The sequence below is a fragment of the Diprion similis genome, chromosome 9, assembly GCF_021155765.1.
Source record: "Diprion similis isolate iyDipSimi1 chromosome 9, iyDipSimi1.1, whole genome shotgun sequence".
Lineage (NCBI taxonomy): Eukaryota > Metazoa > Arthropoda > Insecta > Hymenoptera > Diprionidae > Diprion > Diprion similis.
In genome coordinates, this window is record NC_060113.1 from 7,379,135 (window position 1) to 7,398,844 (window position 19,710).

Here is a 19,710-nt window from a genome sequence, read left to right on the forward strand (position 1 = left end):
AAATTGAATTGCTCATATTATCAATGCCTGCATTTGTTGTCTATAGCATGATCGATGCGGGATATGAAGTTAATTTGTGACGTTTCGTGGCTTTGCAACCATTATCTTATCTAAAGCTAATGTTGTATACAATCAAAGCATTACGTTGACTTACAAAGAAAAAAAACACAATGCAAGGGCTTAGAAGAAAAATTTGCATGTCAAAATGCTAGATGAGATGTTTTCCAATTTTTATTTATTTTCGTCCAATCTTTTTTCGTCAATTTACAAAGTTCACAGTGATGATATATGCGTCAATTTTAGACTATTTTCAACACGTTTCTTAAAATCTATATAACTTTATTCGGTATCTAAAAACACAAAAATACATTCACCGAACTTGTCAAGGAATCGATAATAAATTGCTATTTCACGGTCTTCGCATGTATATTGTATTTGTATCCTTACGATAGCTAAATTCTCTGGCACGAAATACGGTAAAACAAGAAAAAAAAAAAAATAATAATACTATATCACAACTGCGGGTAAAAGTTAACATACTGCGAAATTATTAAATTGAATATATAAAACGTCAAATTAACATATTTAAGTTAACGATGATGTACAACATGTACCATAACCTTAATTACCGCTGCAGGTTTTCACTTGGATGCAAAGGGCACTTTTATAAGGTCATGGAATGCTCTCTCCACGGTATCGAGAATTGCAACGAGAGAAATTGTAACGCGTGTAATGTGGACGGACCAGTTTTTGCAACATTTATATTCAATTTTTTTTTTTTTTTTTTTTTCATTACAACTTCTCGCGCTGCAACTTTCCACCGACGAATTGACCCCTCGACAACTCTCCAACTCTCCAAACGATTCTAAGAATCAATAACAATATATTCTACTCGGTCGATGTTAGAAATTGAGGAGTTGCAGTAACGTCATTGGGCTGCATCGATTTGCATTGTTGGAATTTTCACAATCTATAATATTTCAGTGTAAAGGCTTACGTAAGGTCGGCGTGTGACTAACGATTTGAACCGAATAACACAGTGACGCATGCACGACTAATAATAAAAGTAAGATAAAACGGTTAATCCCTTTGAGGATAAGTCATTTTTAAATTGAATTATACAGATGACCAGTTACCGATCGGTTCAAATTATTTAAAGCCTAATCTAGCAACGAAATTTAAGTATCAAGTAATGAGCCGATAAAATCGAATACACTTATTATTATGGTTATTATTATTTTGAAATTTATTGAGCTTTGCAGTTTCATTTTCACAAGCCTATTTATCTAACTGACGAATAATGTGAAAGAAATATCCCGGAAAATCACGTGTCTGAGTATCATTTCATTTCATTTGGCAAGAATAATAGGAAATAGTTCCGATTTTCAACGCTCGAAACCATAATGAGCTTTTTTACAAACAGAAAAACGTACAAGTCAGAATGTTTTCAGAGCGGTTAACCATCATCAGGACTGAGAATCTGTTTGAGGTAATCTAAACTTTCGAAATCAATCTTTACGAAAAAGGTGTTAAAATTTGACAAAAATTATTTTTAACCAATAATTAACGCGAAACTGAAAATTTTAAACTAACGGGTAGGATTTAAAAATCGCAATATACCAAATCCATGTGAATGCATAACGTTTCCAAATTAACGCAATAAAAACACTCACTTGTAAAAAATCCACGAAGCAAGATTCCGTGCGAAAAGTACGCATTACTTGAAGTAAACCCGCCCCCATTTTCTCCGAGCGACGAGAAAGATGAAAGTCATCGGTTTACCAAAGCGCCCCAGTTTCCTTAGCCGGGACTTCGATGACCCTGGGTCTATCGATGACCCTTGCGGTCCGAGCTCCGGATTCAACGATTCCAATAATCCAGGCTTGTCGCTGTTCCGTCTTCTCCAGCGCCTTGCAATAGGCAGCAGCCTGTTCCCTGGGCAGAACGACAAGAAGCCCGCCAGAAATTTCGGGCATGAGTCCCTGAAGAAGAGGCATAGCGTTCCCGGTGAGCTTGGAGGTGATGCTCATCTTTGCGATAACTGGCATGTTGTGAATGACAAAGCTAACAGGGTTGCTCTGCTTCTTGGCAAGGACTTCGGCATGCCCGAGGATCCCATAGGCGGAAACGTCGCAAGCAGCGTGAGCGTTGTACTTCCGCATCAAAATGGCCGCGACACGGTTGCTCCTCGCCATCGAATCAACGGCCCTACGATGAGCCCTGACGGCGTCCTCCTCGGTGATGGTGAGGAGAAGCCGGCTCCTCCGCTCCGGCAGCTCCATCCAGTGAGCGACGACGACGGCGGCCATGGTGCCCAGGGGTTTCGTCAACACCATAACGTCGCCGACGGTGGCGCCATCAGGGGGAACCAGTTCATGGTGAGAGCACACAGCTGTAGCTGTCCCACCAACGAGGCACCAAGGATTCGAGACGATCGTAGCGCCCTGGACGAGGCTCTCCGCCGCCTCAGCTGCGTCCCTGAAGCCCCGAATGATCATCGGCACAACGACTTCGCGCTCCTTGTCTTCCAATCGGTTCGAGACCCCAATCGTCATGCGAATCGTCGCGCAGTCCGCGACCCCCAAGGAGTAGATTCCGCTAAGGACGCTTGCGCAGGCGATCCTGCCCATCAAGTAGGGGTCCTCAATCACCGGGCAAAGGATGTTGCTCGACTCTAGAAGGCTCAGGCCCAGCCGATCGAGCTGCGTGACCGCCGGTTCTTCGCCACAGGGCGCAAAGGCCGTCAACAAAGGGCGCAACTCGTCACGGCTTGGCTTCATTCCCTTTCCACGAATGTCACCGAACTTTGTGAGCCTGAATCCGGAGCTGAGATCGTGATCAGCGGGGTTGAAAGGCAGCTGGAGACACGGAGCTGCGGCTCCTGACTCCCCGGTTAATTCTAACCTAACGGAGGCGTCGCCCGATCCGTTTTGCACGTCGCCCGATTGCCGTTGAACGGTGATGATTTCACTGCCCGACATTTTTATCGATACACTGAACTTGGCTGTCCTTAGTAATTGTTGCTAGTTTTGGGCTTGTCGCTAAGTTTTTTTCTTTTTCTTTCATAGACTGGTTACGGTGAGAATTTAGTTGGTATTTTATGCGACGACGACGCGGACGTGAAGTAAACGGTTTATGGCTTGTGTTTGCTTGCTTGATAAAAGACTGCGAGGAAACAGAAGAAGACACGAGGCTCGAAGGAATGGAAGAAAAACGTATCGATAAAAAAGTGAATAGCGCCGAGGAATTTCCGTCGTACGCGACTAATTTCACACCTATAAAGATACAACGGAATTGACGGATAAGTACTTCGTCTGAAATAAATCTGTTTGCGCGTGTGTCTGTTTCTATACGTTTGTTAGATACAATGTAACACGTAAAAGGCATTTATTTTACTCCCAAGTTTTTCCCCGTCATCTTTTCGTTCCGCAACAACATTTTTCTTTCTTTCTTAAAATACGTAATTACACTTTTAGCAAATCTGGCGCAATTCATTCTGCTGGTTATTTTTATGTATTATACACGACAAGATAATTGGACTCGGTTTTTAACCTTGTTGGCTTTACTTTTAGTATACGCTATAGAATGTAATTTTTTTTTTCTAATTTTCGATCAATTAGTCGATGCTGTCGAAGACGTTCATCAAGATAGACCTAGAAAGTATTTATTTTTCTTCGATTAATCTTACGGCAATTAGCTTACAGTTTAAATTTCAAACGAACTTTATAATGTTGAAAATTCTTAATGTTTTATTTATTTATTAATTTTTTTTTTCTTCTTTTTATTACAACTGCTAATTCTAATCAACACATATATTTGATAGAAATTTGATAACTAAAAAATGTTTACTCTTCTGTATTGTACAATGTGTAAGTAAAGCAGTTGAACGAGAAGTTGAGCCTCGTGATATAATTTATTTTTTAATTTTTTGCAATTTTACAAGCTAATTGAATTGATTTTTAAGGCCTACATTGGCACGCAAGCTTTTACAAACACTGCTAAATCACTTTCCATATAGATATGCAGCATATACGCGTGAATCGTATATCTATTAAAGTGTCATGATACTGGTTTTAATAAGATAAAGATAGACGCAGAAAATAAACATAGAGATAAGCATGTAGGTATTAACACGTATATATACATATATATGTATGAAAAAATCTTCGATAACGAGAAATCTAATCTCTTTAACAATAATTTTTCATTAATACATTCATGAGTTTTCTATTCAAGTGGGGCAATTCTTATTACCAACAAACAGACTCTGTGGCTGGTTGTAAATTGAAAAGTATAAAACCCGCGATATTACAACCGCAAATTCTTTCGAAGGTATATGTATACATAAAACAGACGATGCTCAGAGAGCGTGATGAATATAATTATTACGTAAAATGGGATCAATATTTTAGTATACGTGGCTACTGTATACAGAATTCAAACATATACATAAACGCATTGACGTCATAATTAATGTTAATATTATAATATACCTATGTGTATGTGAGGCAGTTCACCCCAAACCGACCAACGTCTGACACCGATTAGTAACGATTTTTTATGCCGTTCCACTTAGAAAAAAAAAACGCCCTGGATTTTTTTTTTCAAATTTTTTGAAAATCATCTCATTTACCTATAGTTTTTGAAAATGAGGAAATCGATGGTCTGAATTCAAAAAATTCTGAAGAATCCTGCTTGATTTACCAAAATTTTTACGCCATGACCCAGAGTGAGCAGACGATTATTTCTAGTTTTGTTCGATTAATTTTCGAGAAAAATGTTGAAGAATATGAAAAGCAAACGTCTGGATTTTATAAATGAAGCAGGATTTTTCAGATTTTTTTCAGATTTTTCAATTGGGGTTATCGATTTGCTCATTTTCGAAAATCGTAAGTGAATGAGATGATTCTCAAAAAATCTGAGCAAAATCCAGAGTATTTTTTTATTTGCGTGTATGTATTTGCGGGTATGTGGCGTCTCGCTGAGTCACGAAGGCGAACTAAAATGATACGCGAAAACTCTGTCGGTATTCTAATGCAAACAGATGTCTACAAAAAAAAATGTATGCGGAATAAAAGGATCGTGGCGATTGTGAAATTCACAGTTATAATTGCCACGTACCTTATATTCGGCAGATGATTAACCAGAATCGTATTTATTATTAGATCGAAAATAATTCAACGAATAATCGCAATCTCATCGCTCAGAATGACATTTGCAGTTTTAATCGACATCTAATTATTTCGCGTTTGAATTAACTTTTCATGCGTCCCCTGAACATTTCAATACGTATATAAAAATATCTTCAAAACTTCATTAAGTTATTCAAAATGTCAAATACTCTACGTTACTTTTTGCAATAAATCATAATCATATTTTAACATTAATACCACGTGCGTACGATTTATTTTGATTTTATTTTTAGATTCTGTATATAATTTGTCGCCTTAAGAGAAGAGAAAAAAAAAAAAAATCTATGACGAGTACTGCCAGCATAATTTTCCAACCGTTTACGTGAGAACAGAATATCTTGAATTACCTGTACATAAATCGATCTACCGAATTGTAGATAATTTCAAGATTACGTAACATGTTTTTGAGCCCATTGACCGCTCGATGTCTTATTATGTACATGCAAACTCGCAAAGTAGTTAATGAATAACCTTATATTTTTCATGAAATATGCAAGCAAGCAAAGTTAGATGATAAGGAATTGTAATCCCTCGACTTACACGCCAGCCTTGAAGATACAGTTTACAAGTCAGACTTAAGTCTACGAAGAATTAAAATTGGAACGAATCCCACGCTACGTTATCATTTTCATCTTTTCGATGTCAAGGCAGAATGACAATCTTCCTAACAAATATTAGATCCATTTTCGGAACACGAATGAAACCCACGATATATAATCAACGTTACAAAGAGAAGAGACTGAGAGAAAAAATAATCTTCAATCATACTATTTTTGCCAATAATAGTAAAAACGAATGAAACATCGTTCCTTTAGTCTATAATGGAAATGAATCCAAACAAATATGATAAGAAAATTGAGAAAATTTCAATAATTATAACCTTAAAAATACTTGAATTCTGATGATTTTCTTGCCATTATTAATCCTTAAATGACAACCACAAACAAGCAGTTGGCAGTCATAATCATCGCTCGACGTGCCTGCAGTAAAGTCATGATCTGAATACATCTTTACCTCGATTCATCAGCAAAGTCCTGATGACTCGAATGTAGATTTTCCCGTGCTTGGTTCTAGCGACGTGAAAAAGGAAGTCGGAGGCGTCGCCATCGCCCTCATGGAGGTCGGTCTCGAGGAGGACCTGCCGGAGAGCTTCGACCCTCTCATCGGCGGTGCTTTCGTCGGGAGGCCCAAGCCGCCTCTCGAGGTACTCAACGACGCCAATGTCCTCCCAGAGTTCGGGGTCCTTCTGGTCCTCGACTTCATCAGGCTCTGGGACTTCCCATACGCTGGACAAGCTCCTCGCCGAGTGTCTGGGACTCGAGCGACTGCTGAGAGCAGCGTAAGACACGTCAAGGGCGAGGGAGTTAAAGGTGGTGGTCCCCAAGGAAGAGAAACTCTTAGAACCGGTTCCGTACTTCCCGGAATCATGGTTCTCCGGAACCGTGGTCTTTGCCCTTCTCAAGCTGAATGATGAGCCTGGATTTGTGGTGGTCATGACATAGTCCTGAGCCAAGGGCAAAGTCAGCCCTTCCGGACTAGGAGCTAAGCTCGGTTAAGAGGATAACTTGATTTCCGAAAGTCCGATTTTCAGAATTTTCAGGGTTACAAACTCTCGATTCCTTCGATCCACTTCTCTCTCACACACACACGGTGTCTGCACTTTTAGCTCTTTGAATACTTACACTTTTCACTTAATATTCCGGTCACTTCAGTTTTATCCATATCATGTGTATCAGAAAATTTCAATGTCGATTAATGTTGATCGGTTCACGATATGTGGTTACACACCTTAGACTCGACTTGTAACTGTATATAACGTTGAAGAACATTCACCGAACTCTTTTCGGGCATGCAGGCACCTGTTAAGGATGTAAATTAAATGCTTTTTTTCCTCCGCAGTTTAATTGAGCAGCCGGAAGTGAAGGTAAAAATCAGTATTGTCTACGACCACGTAGTCTTGCCGTACATCGAAACGTATAACCCATGGAGAGGGTAACGCTCGGCTTGCGATTAGTCACGATCTGTTTCGAGGACATCCTTTATTTTCTACCATACCTATGCGTGGATATAAATAACCGATTCTAAAAATCGCTTGGTGCTTTTTTATTGTTTTATTACCGCTTTTCAAAGTTGACTTTTCGGTTTTCCATTATATTTAAACATAACCTCTTAACATCGTAACCTAAGCGGTTCGTGAATGATATTTGAAATCTTTCTCAATCATTATCACTTCCGAGATCGGATCGTAATTGTTGAATATTAGTGCAAGAAATAGGAATCTGCCTTATCATGTGTGCAATCGATTATTATCGACCTTCGCATGTTTTTCGATAAAAGTGTATAATTTTTTTGTTATAAAAAGTAAATAAATTTCGACCTCTGCAATAAAGGAACTGTAAGTAAAAAAAATTGACAGTATAATTAAGTACTTATTTATTAAGTTGAAATGTACCGGTTATATTTGTAAATCAATAAAGTACAAAGTATTGTGCATCACATAACCTCAAAAGTTATTATACAGAGATGAGACGTACCGACGTTTAAAAGTGAAAGAAAGCGATCGTATCCCGTTGCGTCGAAGAGATTTAGTACGAGAAGTCGATTCAATTAAGATTATAGCTGGCAGGTGATTTCTGGAGGATAAAATGAAGGCAACGAAGATCGAGAGCGGAGTAAGTAAACGGGGGTAAAAAGGAAGGGAAGAATCGGGACGCGGTTCTAAGTTTAACTTGTACATTCTCTGTGCGTGAACGCGACAGAAGAAATTCCTCCAGAGTGAATTAAGTAGAAGAAGAGAGTGAAAGAGTAAAAGGGCTGCGGGAATCCAATGGCGGATGGTTTGCGATAAGCGCGTGAGATTTCGAGAACTTTCACTTAAAAAATTCCCACACCTTTCTCCGAGTCTTAAACTGAGATCAGAGACAATCCCCGGCAAAATTGGAACGTAAATACACATGGGGTTAACCATCGGAATTGGAGCAGCAGGTTCAACCTGCAATGCGGGTTGCCGCCAGCGCCTGTCCGTTCGAGAACAATCACTTTCACCGCTTCCAGGCTAACGTAGAAACGCTCAGCATGGCCTGATAAAGTCATTCGTGGCAATGCCGAAGCCTTTCGCCATTGGATGATGGTCAACGATTATTGATTGCGTTGTACCGCGAGTGCAACGTGAAGATACAAGAACGTTTCTGCAATTTTGAAACTTAGCTCGTTTGAGAAAATTGCGACTTGGAGCATTTTTATTATGGAAAATTCACGTGCGACAGATTTTTTTTTTTTTTTTCAAGTATTCTGTAGGTTTACGAGGCTGAAATTGGCAACGTCGTTATAACGATGCGATTTTATGAGGAACTGTTATTTTGCAAAATTGATTTCATTGAAGACAGTTGTTTTGAGGTAAGGAAATCTGTAAGTTTTTTTTTTGCTTCTAATGTTTCTTTGTGTTTACTTTACCAATATTTCAATTAATCCTTACGCTGTACAACTCCTGTGTGTCACTTCGGGGTCGCTGGAGACCCCGCATAAAAAACATTGCGTAGAAAAGCAAACGGTGATTAAAGTAACTTAAAAACATTCTGAAATACTCTTTTACGATCATATTTTAAAGCAAATTAGTTATCTTTAGCAAAAATAAAAAATTCATAAAACAACGAAACACCAGAAAATGGATCATTTTATTCAAAAAGTCATAACTCGCCGTATTTTCAATATTTTGAGCTGAAATTTAACCGAGTAACTCTCAAGACATGGATATACAAGAAACAAACGGTTTTTATTCGAGTAAGTGAAGTTGAATTTTTGTGAGAAAAAAAAAAAAAAAAAAAAAAAAATGAATAACGATTTTCGTCATATTTCATCATTTACCTTGGATAAAATCAGATTATTTTGAACGTTTTTCACATGGAATTTACGGCGAAGATGAAGTGGGGTCATTTTGACCCCTATGTACCAGCACAAGTGTTAAATTCAAACAGATCCGCTCAAATTGTAACTTTGATACATTGACTTGTGATATTTTTGTACAGCTTGAAGTGCACGGACATAATTTCAAAATGTTCTTCGACGAAGAAAATACAAAATATGAACCAGTTTTTTCATATAACGGGTAGACACTGCAGCGTCAATTAGTTTTGAACAGCTTTGGTCTGTTTTTCTTCTTCAAGTATCGCGAAGTATCTTAACGCCTCCCTCGACACATGAGTATTAACGCTTTAAACAAGAGTTGAAGGGAAGACCGTCACCGGATGCGGTTAAAAAAAATCTCATACTAATTTTAGCACACGAGTACGTACCGTAAGATGTTCTTTTGCCTGGAAAAGAAAAAAATCGGTAACCCGTTCGACTACTGCATGGGCGGTATAATTTTTAAATACTTTTAAGGAATGAATACGTAGAGTAAAAGCGTAAACTATTATTGAACGAAAGACAATTATTTATATAAACGAATATTCGAACCGATTCGATCGTTTTGACATCTTTATTTTTCTTTTAGACTGTAAAAGTCTTTCAATAGCATTGAATCGTACATATAGATCTTCATTAGACCCCAATTACAGAGCAGGAAGTTTGCTATACTTGTTACAAAAAAAAAAAACGTATAATTTTCTCTACGATGAACTGTGACGAGAACTATAGTAAGACTGTAAATAATTTCGAATTCGTAACTGATTTACTGCGATTAAAGAAATTACTACGTAAAATACGAAATAATGCGAGCATAATTAGACGGTTGCTTCGATCGTGAGTCGAAAGTTGAATCCACCACGAAGTCTGTGATTTGACGTTTCTATTTGTAATGATAATTGAATATCTCAAAATATGCATGAGAAATTATTATTGACAAATGAAATCGAACGAACGATTTTTTTCTTTCTTTCTTTCTTTATTCGAGAGCAGATTAACTTGTCATTTTAATGATAACGACAGTCACGATAAATTCCTCGGAATTTAAAGCTGCACCATAATATTGTGATAAAAAAAAATCGAAAATTTGTTTGTTATTTGTTTTTTTTTTTCAAAGTTTTTCAATCCTGAACTCGTACGATGTTGAATTCGAACTACCCAAAGCTGAGTAATAAGCTTGATAGAGCGAGCGACGAATTGTATTAAACGCTATAATCTAGAATCGATCTTCTATTGTGACACTCAAGACCCTCTTTGTGACAATGAGGATATCAGGTTTCAACAATGATAATGAATAGTAGAGGCGTGCCGTATACCGTGAATATTTAATTATCTACCTGTGCAAGAAAAAAAAAAAGATACGGAATGAATTTGCGGCTACACTCATTGTTTCAGGACACGAGTAACTAAATATGTATCATTTTTAAAAGTATATTTCTTACTGTTGCAATATTCGCTTGAAATTGCAAAACATCGTAATGTAGAACATTTTTTAAAAATGTTTCTCGAATTAAATTTTATCGCCTGATAGATATTCGGAAAGTTTTATAAAAATAGAAAATTATTATTCTAAAATGACCAGAACCAAAAAAAAAAAAAAAAAACTAATTCTTGTCATAAATAGACTAGAGAAAAAAAATTGAATTTATTCTTCAATGCAACGAGGAGCAACAATTCGGATGAATAATAATTTTTATAAGTTCATAAACTTTTAGACGGCAAAAAATGCAATAATTTCTTATCAATTTTATATTTCACATCATTTATCAAAATTAAATGAAACGCTTCAATTTGGTTTCTCTCTCTGTGCGTGTCTGGAAAGATTGAAACGTTTATACAATTAATGAATTTCATACGTGTGTTATCGACATCGCACTTCAGGAATTTGTGTTGCACTCAAGTTAATCGATTACCTATAAAATAGACGTGAACGTTCCGCGTTGCAGGTATACTTGATAAATAATAAACAACAGACGGTATGTAATCAGTGTTATCTGATTGTGAGGTAAACATTTGCACCAAATACTGCGTATCGGTAAAGTAGGTAGGTACAATCGGTTGGCGTACGTGGTCAAGTACACATAGAATTTAAAATTTATACAGTAATCGATCGAGATAAATTATATTGCGCTTTAGAGAATTCACAAGATTGCATATAAATAAATATACGAATAATTATTTCGTATTAATTTCACAAAAAGTAGTCAAATATTATAAAATGTATTTCGAAGTAAAATCTTTTAAAAAAAGTTTTCAAAAAAATCAAGGTTATGAAGTTTACGATTATAAAGAGAGAGAAAGAGAGAAAAAAAAATTATTGGTACAATTTCTACTGAGAAAATTTATTCAACGTTTAAAATTTCTTTGCTTTTAATATATATTTCTCGCAACATAAATGTCTGCAAATAGTTTAATAAAATTCTTACTATTATTTTCTCTTAATCTTTATCCTTTTTCTCCTCTTTCCTTTCTCCGTGCAGTTCCTCATACCGTGCAATTACCACTCATTAATAAGTGTGCCGTTACCGCATATATATATATATATATATATATATATATAGGATACTATCTACCTCGTACAATTGGATCAACAAATTACGAACGAATCGGTTGCACGTATCACGTGAATGCAATGAAAATATATACGGTTTCGTTTCGCAGCTTCATAAGAAATGGTGTCACGTGTATTATGGCTGCATTTATACTGCATATAATCGTCAGCTGTTACGTTAACGAGTCACGAAGCCGGCCGATGGAAATCTGATCCACCTGACACATGTGGATATCGAATTCATAGAACCTTCATCGATGAATTGCCCTTTTGGGTAGCCGAAGCCTCTGAGAGAATTTAATTAATTAATCAATTATAAGTGTTTCAAAGAAACGCATTGAAGGCGTGGTGTGAGTATACATAGTGTGCCTAGTCCTTTCTTCGAGGTTAAAGTCTTTAAGTGAGATGTGTACCAAAAAATTGTAACGATTACAGATAAAAATTGTGATTTCAGGAATGCCTAGCAGTAAAAAATTCGGATGACGATCGTCCATGGACAGCAGATTCTAGCTTCATTATTTCCGGCGGAAATGACTTGAAAAAATTACAAAGTGAACTTCAAAACATGAATAAAATATCCTCCAAGTTTCAATAAATTCTGATTATTTCTTCCCTGTTAAAAAAATTCATAAAAAACACCAAAATTTCGGCCTCCTAAACTGGTTGCCCTCCTTAAGTGAGATGTGTACCAACTGTCTAAAACAATCCCTATATTGCTAGGGAATTATTTCTCTAGGGAAGGCTATCCTGCTCGGCAATGACGTCACGTATATTTGTGGTGTGAGTTATTTAAAGTTCTGCTAATTTTTTCCCCCACGCAGATTCAAGGTCACAACAATTAATCACCACCGATCTAGGGAATTTTGACGCCATTGGTACACGTCTTACTTAAGTCCAGTCCAGCGCGAGAGAGAAACTTTTTTTTTTTTTAGAAAGAAGCACAGAAGTTGATATTCGTTGTAAGAAAATATATTTTTTTCTACGTTGAAAGTTTAGCTTTTTTTTTTCAGAGAGATAGATTTAAGTATATTATTATACGATTGTTATTGCAGTCTGCAAGTGGTTAATACAGTTCAGTATTAATCGGAAGTGAAGAATGTGTTCGGAGCCTCACAACATTTTTATCGTTGGATCTGTATAATTGAAATAAATTATCGGAGCGAGTCGACGAGTTCTATTGAAAACAACTGTTAGAAATGAATAGAGAGAGAGAGGAGTGGAGGGGGGGGGGGGGGAGGAGAGAAAGGAAGGTGGGGATGTAAAGAGATTAGAAAAGAGAAACAAAGAAAGAGAAAGAAAAGTAAAAAATGGTAAGCAAATTCCACAAACATTTCCCCACCACGTTGGTTAAATAAAATAAAATTCATCGCATTTGCAGCTCGATAATTTTGGACGGTTCTTCTCAAATTCTTATCGTTTGTTTGCCGTTTTATGAAAAAAAAAAAAAAAAAAAAAATTTCCAGCTGCGTAAAAATCAGAAGGTAAGAATATCGTTCCGAAAACGAGGACAGTTGAATCATACAATTGGCAAAGACGCAAAGTAGAGGATTTAGATCTATGCATCAAGCATGGTACAGTAGGTCAAACCTCTTCCGGTTCCTCGATTGGATTGCGGTGATTATTGAATTTTACGCGTTAGGAATTAATTTTCAACGTGTTATTTTTTTTTTTTCCTTTTTTCTTTTTTTTTAAGCTATACGATTGTTGGAAACACGACAAGATCATTCGCTGCGAAAATAGTTGTTAAATTTTGATTCGACAGTTTTGTTGCATGTATTTCGTATGAAAAGTACAAAAAAGAAATTACATACTTAGAATATTTATTCTTGATTTAATGATAATACCACTGAATATTATTTCGTGATAAATTATGAAAAATTTCAGATGTTTAACAATGTAAGTGAATTTTTTTCGCATGCATGGATTAAAATATCAAACTAATTCGATGCGATAAAAATTAATCGACGTTCTCGATCGCGCAGAGTTTAGATAAACGAATGAATCGATACATGCAGTATTGCAGGTTACATAAAGAAATGGATTCAACTTTTTTCACAAGCTGCAGGCCATCGAGTAAAGAGAACGAGAATACCTAAGACGACGCGACGGTTGTGTGTGGAATTGTTCTAGAAAGTCGGATATTTAATAACTAGAAAATTGTTAAATGTAGTTGATGTGGGTGTGTTTACGTCACGGCTTTAACCAATCTACATTCATCTATCTATCTATCTATCTATTTATTTATCTATCGATAGCGTAACGTTATTTCTGAACATTGCAGCTGGTTTCAAGATTTTCCAGGCAACACTCGCAGTCGCGTGCCAATCTGACTCATTCCTTTTGCTATATCACTTAGAAATTTTTACATTTTTCAAATTTATTGCTACGAATAAAAAATTAATACATTTTTAACTGAATAGGTGTTATAATAAAAAAATTAAAAACACAATAAAGAAATTTGATGGTTCATCAATATTTTTCAACAACGCGTGATAATAATTCTATAATAAGAAAACCTTAAAATATGTGTAAAATCTTGCTTCTGCATATCAAGGAATTATTTAATTATAAGATTCTATTCTCGTAACGTGAATAAATCCGAAGGTAAAAAATATATGCGAAGAATAATAATTGTTGAGAACTTTTACCCCAAAGAATTTATATCTTCCTTCCTGTACATTCTAAAACATCGTTTCAACTACCTAAGCTAATAAAGTTGATTCTAACAAGAAATCCTTGGATCCAAACGTAATTTCTTGACTCTTTCAATTTTTTCAGCTTACTCGCAACTTTGTCAAAAAAAAAAAAATATATATATATATATATATATGAGACATAATAATAGAAATAATGTATCGCATAGAGCGTCGAGAATTGAACAGCTAAAAAAGAAAAACTGTAATAAGTATCCGCATTACAAACCTAGAAGCCTAGTATTCTAAATTCCTGCGAGATGTCAAACGCAGAAAAATGTTGAACTCAACATTATACTTTTTTTTTATTTCCGTACAGATTTTACTCAAGTCAAGTCAAAAGTTTCGCCGGCATTTCCGTAACTGTTAACAACGACACTAAACCGCGATTCTCTATCAATCAATCCATTTACAATCCCGCTAAAAAAAGTCCACGTGACAATAACTCCGTAGTTTATACTTTGACAATACACGAGCTTGCGTAATGAATCGATCATACTTCGGTATGTAGTGTAATGAAACGTGTGACAAGGAAACGCGACGTACCTGTACTGACAGTCTAGTGACGTCGATACAACGTCCATTAAGTAATTCAAACGGGTAATGCAGCCACGCTGTTTACGCTTTTAGCAAAGACAATATACATATCTATACGCGATGAGAAGCACTTATCGAGACTTTATGTTTTCATCGGATATTCGAAATTCGTTACCGAATTTTCCACGGACAAGATTGATATCAGACTTTTCGCCAGCATTTTTTTTTTTTTTTTTTTTGGTATAATTTCAAAGATTAGACCCTAAAAAATATGCCCTTAAACGGATGTTTCAAAATTCGAATTATTTTGCGGAGATACAGCGGATTTACAGACGTCGTTACGTAGGTAGAATTGATCGCTCTGAACTTGCGAGCTTCTGCTGCTTCAAAAGAAGGCAGAACAGCTCGGTTAGCAGAAAGAACTTCGCAAGATATTGCTTATGAAAAAGGAGACCCAATGTATGGATCTGGGATCGCCGATTAATCCATGTGAGTATTGAATATTATTATCTGAGTTATTCTACTGGAATTGTTTCTCAAACTTCAAACGCGTTTTTCTAAAAACTACTTTTTTCGAGGTGATTGTCATGATATCTCAAGTTCTACATTACCGATTCCTTTGAAATTTGATGAAAATCTTTTTTATATATCTCTCTATCGCTCCTGCCTTGGATTTTGGAATATTTTAATTCTAAGTATTTTTTAAAAATTCGAAAAGGTCAAAAAAAAGGGAGTAAAAGAAATGTTTTTCTTTATGTCGACACCATTTTGTGAGTTTTTTTTTGGCAAAGGTCAATCCGATAGCGACATCTTTACTAATGAAGAATTTTTTTATTTTGTTTCTTTTAGATCACTACAAGGGTTGGAATCATGTCAACCAGGGAGCACCTTTTTTTTGTAGCCCCTACTTCACCGGCCTGTAATTCGACGATTTTTTGATTTTTTTTTTATATTCTTCAAATATCAATAAAAATCATATAAAAAGATGGATGGAGAAAATGTTTTTCATTTTTTTTTTTATCCCAGTTTGAAAAATGCCTAAAATTTAGGCTTCCAGACCAGAATACCCCCTTAATCAAATGTTCTCAAAACTTTCATGGTTACTGGATTTCAAAGATTCCAACAAGAAAATTGACTTATACATCCGTTATATTGTTCAAATATTATATGGAATATTTAACGACTTTCACCTTCAACACCGAAACACCCAGTTACACCATGTGACTTAAACAATGCGTGTACTTTTCGGTGATTCTCCTTGATCTTTCGTTAAAATTCCGCGACGTACGATTACTTTTGACATTTGATAATGCGCCGACATTATTACGAGGTTCACCAAAACTATATATCGACGATAATTCAAGTGTCTTTTTATCAGCACCAACAGATTCAAAATGCTTGATGATTTCATCCGGTAACGAATACAACCCAGAATTGACTCAATTGACTCGAGTGATCGATCGATCCGATTTCAAGTGCTCGCATTCAATTTTATGTTAACCAGGGTAACCTGGTCGATTTGGATGCTGACGTGTACAATCATAAAAAAGGCTTTAACATCGCGATTCTGTATACAATTCTTAGCAAAAACAGTCCAATTCGTTTGAGTTGGACTCAGAACTAAAAAAAAACGGCCCAAATTCACTGAAATCGCAATAATAAATTCATGGAAAGCTTGCAAAATGGATTACGTTTGTTCGGATTTGCATGCAATTCTCGCTCAATATTCCCACGTTGAATCGAACACCTTTCTTTCATCGTTTAACTTTATATCCTCATGCATAATGCATAGTGTCAAATTGTCTGATACCGGTTGAACTGAACGGTACGGTAAGATACTCGAGTAGCCGTTACGTCATTGTCACCTTAGGACCATGAAATGAATCTTGAAACGAAGGTTCACTTTTCAGCAGCGTTGCAGCACGAGGCATCGCGCATCGTCGGAAAGTACAAGTCGATACGTGGACAAGCGCAGTCACATAACGATGATCGTGGCTGATCGGTTGCGCAATCTACTAACGTAACGTTCCTTCATGGACACTGACGAGTTCCGTTCGAGTAATGATTCCAACCTGTTCGAAGCGATCATGTTCAACCTTATCGCTATTCGTACCGTCATATAAGGTTCTACGACCTGCGGTAGAAGGTAAGTGTACCAGTTATTGACCCTGTACCAATCCATGACCAAAAAATTAATTTGTAGGGTCTAACCTACTAGCAATTGATTTTTGGTCATGAATAATTGGGTCTAAACGTATCAATAACTGGGACACTTACCTTACTTGTACAATTTCGCAAAGGCCAGAGTGTCTTTTTTTTTGTTTCACGTTGCAAAATCACGCGGTTTCGCACACCTTGCACTTGAGTCATCGTCCATCGAGCGATTCTTACAATTTGCCGTTAAAAACAATTTACTCTGCGAACGATGCCTCATACTTTTCCTCAATTACTTCGGTGCAGGATTCCCGCAACCATTAAGACTTCTAGTTATTGTTAGTCGCTGATCGAAGGTAACCTTGGGTTTGTGCAAGTGTAGGTACACACAATATGGAAATACTTTCTAATAATTATAAGATGACATTTTGCAACTGTAACACCGAGCGACACTCGACTTCGTGTCCATGAAATTTGAAACAAGAATTTTCCTCCAATTTCGAATATCATCGACCTTCTCAATGATATTTTAATGGGACGTTCCAGCTTCTGATAATACTTTTCCCCTTAAGTCGAATAACAATAATTTTCCCGATTAACTCGATGAAAAAAAATGATCTTACCAAAGAAAAAAAAAAAAAAAAAAAAACTTAACATACAAGTCTGATGTCTTAAAAAATAAGCAATCAAGAAATGAACGATAATTTTTATCCGAAGTGTTCGGTGAAGTTCAGCAATATGTCGTGAGAGTCTTATCACTAATATCCGGTAGCGATAGGAGTATACGACATACGTGTGGCATAATAGTTAATTGAAACGAAAACGAGGGGCGGTTTCCGTGGTCGTAGACAAATCGTGAATTAAAACGTGGCCGAAATGAACGGCGAGGATCGCTGCACTCACGTGTCACACTAACAGAATGTCGGCACAGGAAATACCTCACATGTGGATTTCACATACACGCGAAGCATGGATGCTTGGTACACATAGAGGAGCAAGGCGTCAGACAAAATCAGACACTGGTAGACGGAACTTTAGGAATCCGTCCCGCAGGGCGGCGGCGGCTTCGGTCACGCGCGGTTCGTGCGACGCCGTAACGAAAACAGTACTGAGGTCTGACTGGCGATACCAAAATGTCGCTTGAGGAGGGACGCCGACGCCGCTAACGCCGCCTCGGCGCAGACCGTTCGAACTGCTGTGCTGTGTTGTGCTACGGAACCGTGGTGTGAGTATACGTGGTGTGCCTAGAAGTGCAGCTTCTTTCTCCAAAAAAAAGTTTTTCTCCCGCGCTGGACTGGACTGAAGTAAGATATATGTGTACCAACGGCGTAAAAATTCCCTAGATCGGTGGTGATTAATTTTTGTGACGTTGAATCTGCGTGGGGAAAAAATTATCGGGACTTTCGGGACGAGCAGGGTAGCGTCCGCCAGAGAAATAATTTCCTGACAATATAGGGATTTTTTTTAGACAGTTGGTACAGATATCACTTAAGGAGGGCAACCAGTTTAGGAGGCTGAAATTTTGGTGTTTTTTATGAATTTTTTTTAACAGGGAAGAAATAATCAGAATTTATTGAAACTTGGAGGATATTTTATCCATGTTTCGAAGTTCACTTTGTAATTTTTTCAAGTCATTTTCGCCGGAAATACTGAAGCTAGAAGCTGCTGTCCATGGACGATCGTCATCCGAGTTTTTTACTGCCGGGCATTCCTGAAGTCACAATTTTTATCTGTAATCGTTACAATTTGTTTTTTTTTCGTTAATAACATATTTCCCAAGAATATGAACCTAACAGTGATCAAAAAAAGTTGAAAATTGCATGTTTTTCAGGTGTTTGAACACAATCTAATGTTTTCGTACCATGTTTATTCACCTTTTTTGCATTAAAAAAAATATTTTTAATAACAATATCATCCCAGAGTCATGTTCATATTCTTAGGAAATATGTTGTTAACGTAACCAAAAAAAAAAAAAAAATAATTTGTAATGATTACAGATAAAAATTGTGACGTCAGGAATGACGGTCGTCCATCTCCTAGCTCCACTATTTCCAGCTGAAATGACTTAAAAAAAATAAAATATCCTCCAAGTTTAAACGAATTCCGAATATTCCTTCCCTGTTAAAAAAAATAAAATTCACAAAAAAAAACACCAAAATTTCGACCTCCTAAACTGGTTGCCCCCCCCCCCCCCCCCCCTACGACCAAAAAAAAAAAGACTTTGACCTCGAAGAAAGGCGAGTGTCGTAGATGTTTCAGGCACACCATGTATAAGGAATCCACGTCACGCCCGTCCGACTCTCGAGGCTCTCCTCTCAGCTCTCTTATCTTATTTCTTATCAATTCACCGGGGCACAAGCCGTTTATAATCTAATTTCTTTCGACTGTCCAACATTCGCTCGGAATATTCGATCAGTTATCGTTGGCGAACGATCCGAAGCGAAAATTAGGATATCATCACGTGTAGATACTGTAAGAATGACGAAAAATTATAAATTTTCAATTGAATCGATTATTTTTTTCCGGATTAATCGAGTAGAATCGATTATTTTTCATCGCAATCGGTTTCTGTTTTTTCCTTCCATGAACGACGCTATATAATATATAGTTTGTGTGATTCAAGTATGAATTATCATCATCATTGTCTTTCTTACAAAGTTTCTATTTGATAGTAATAAGT

The 19,710-nt window shown here is 36.7% G+C and overlaps 1 protein-coding gene across 3 annotated transcripts in view; it reads right to left on the reverse strand.

The window, feature by feature from the left end:
* Nucleotides 1-19,710, reverse strand: part of LOC124410144 (trafficking kinesin-binding protein milt) — a 93,062-nt gene that overhangs the window by 16,633 nt on the left and 56,719 nt on the right. Inside the window, exon 1 of one of the 3 annotated variants that reach the window (XM_046888301.1) lies at nucleotides 6,207-6,764. The exons of the other annotated variants lie outside the window; for them this stretch is intronic. Coding sequence (XP_046744257.1) covers nucleotides 6,207-6,687 — 481 coding nt within the window. The 5' untranslated portion in view covers nucleotides 6,688-6,764. Of the gene's footprint in view, nucleotides 1-6,206; nucleotides 6,765-19,710 lie in introns of those variants that run through there. 3 annotated transcript variants of the gene reach the window in all.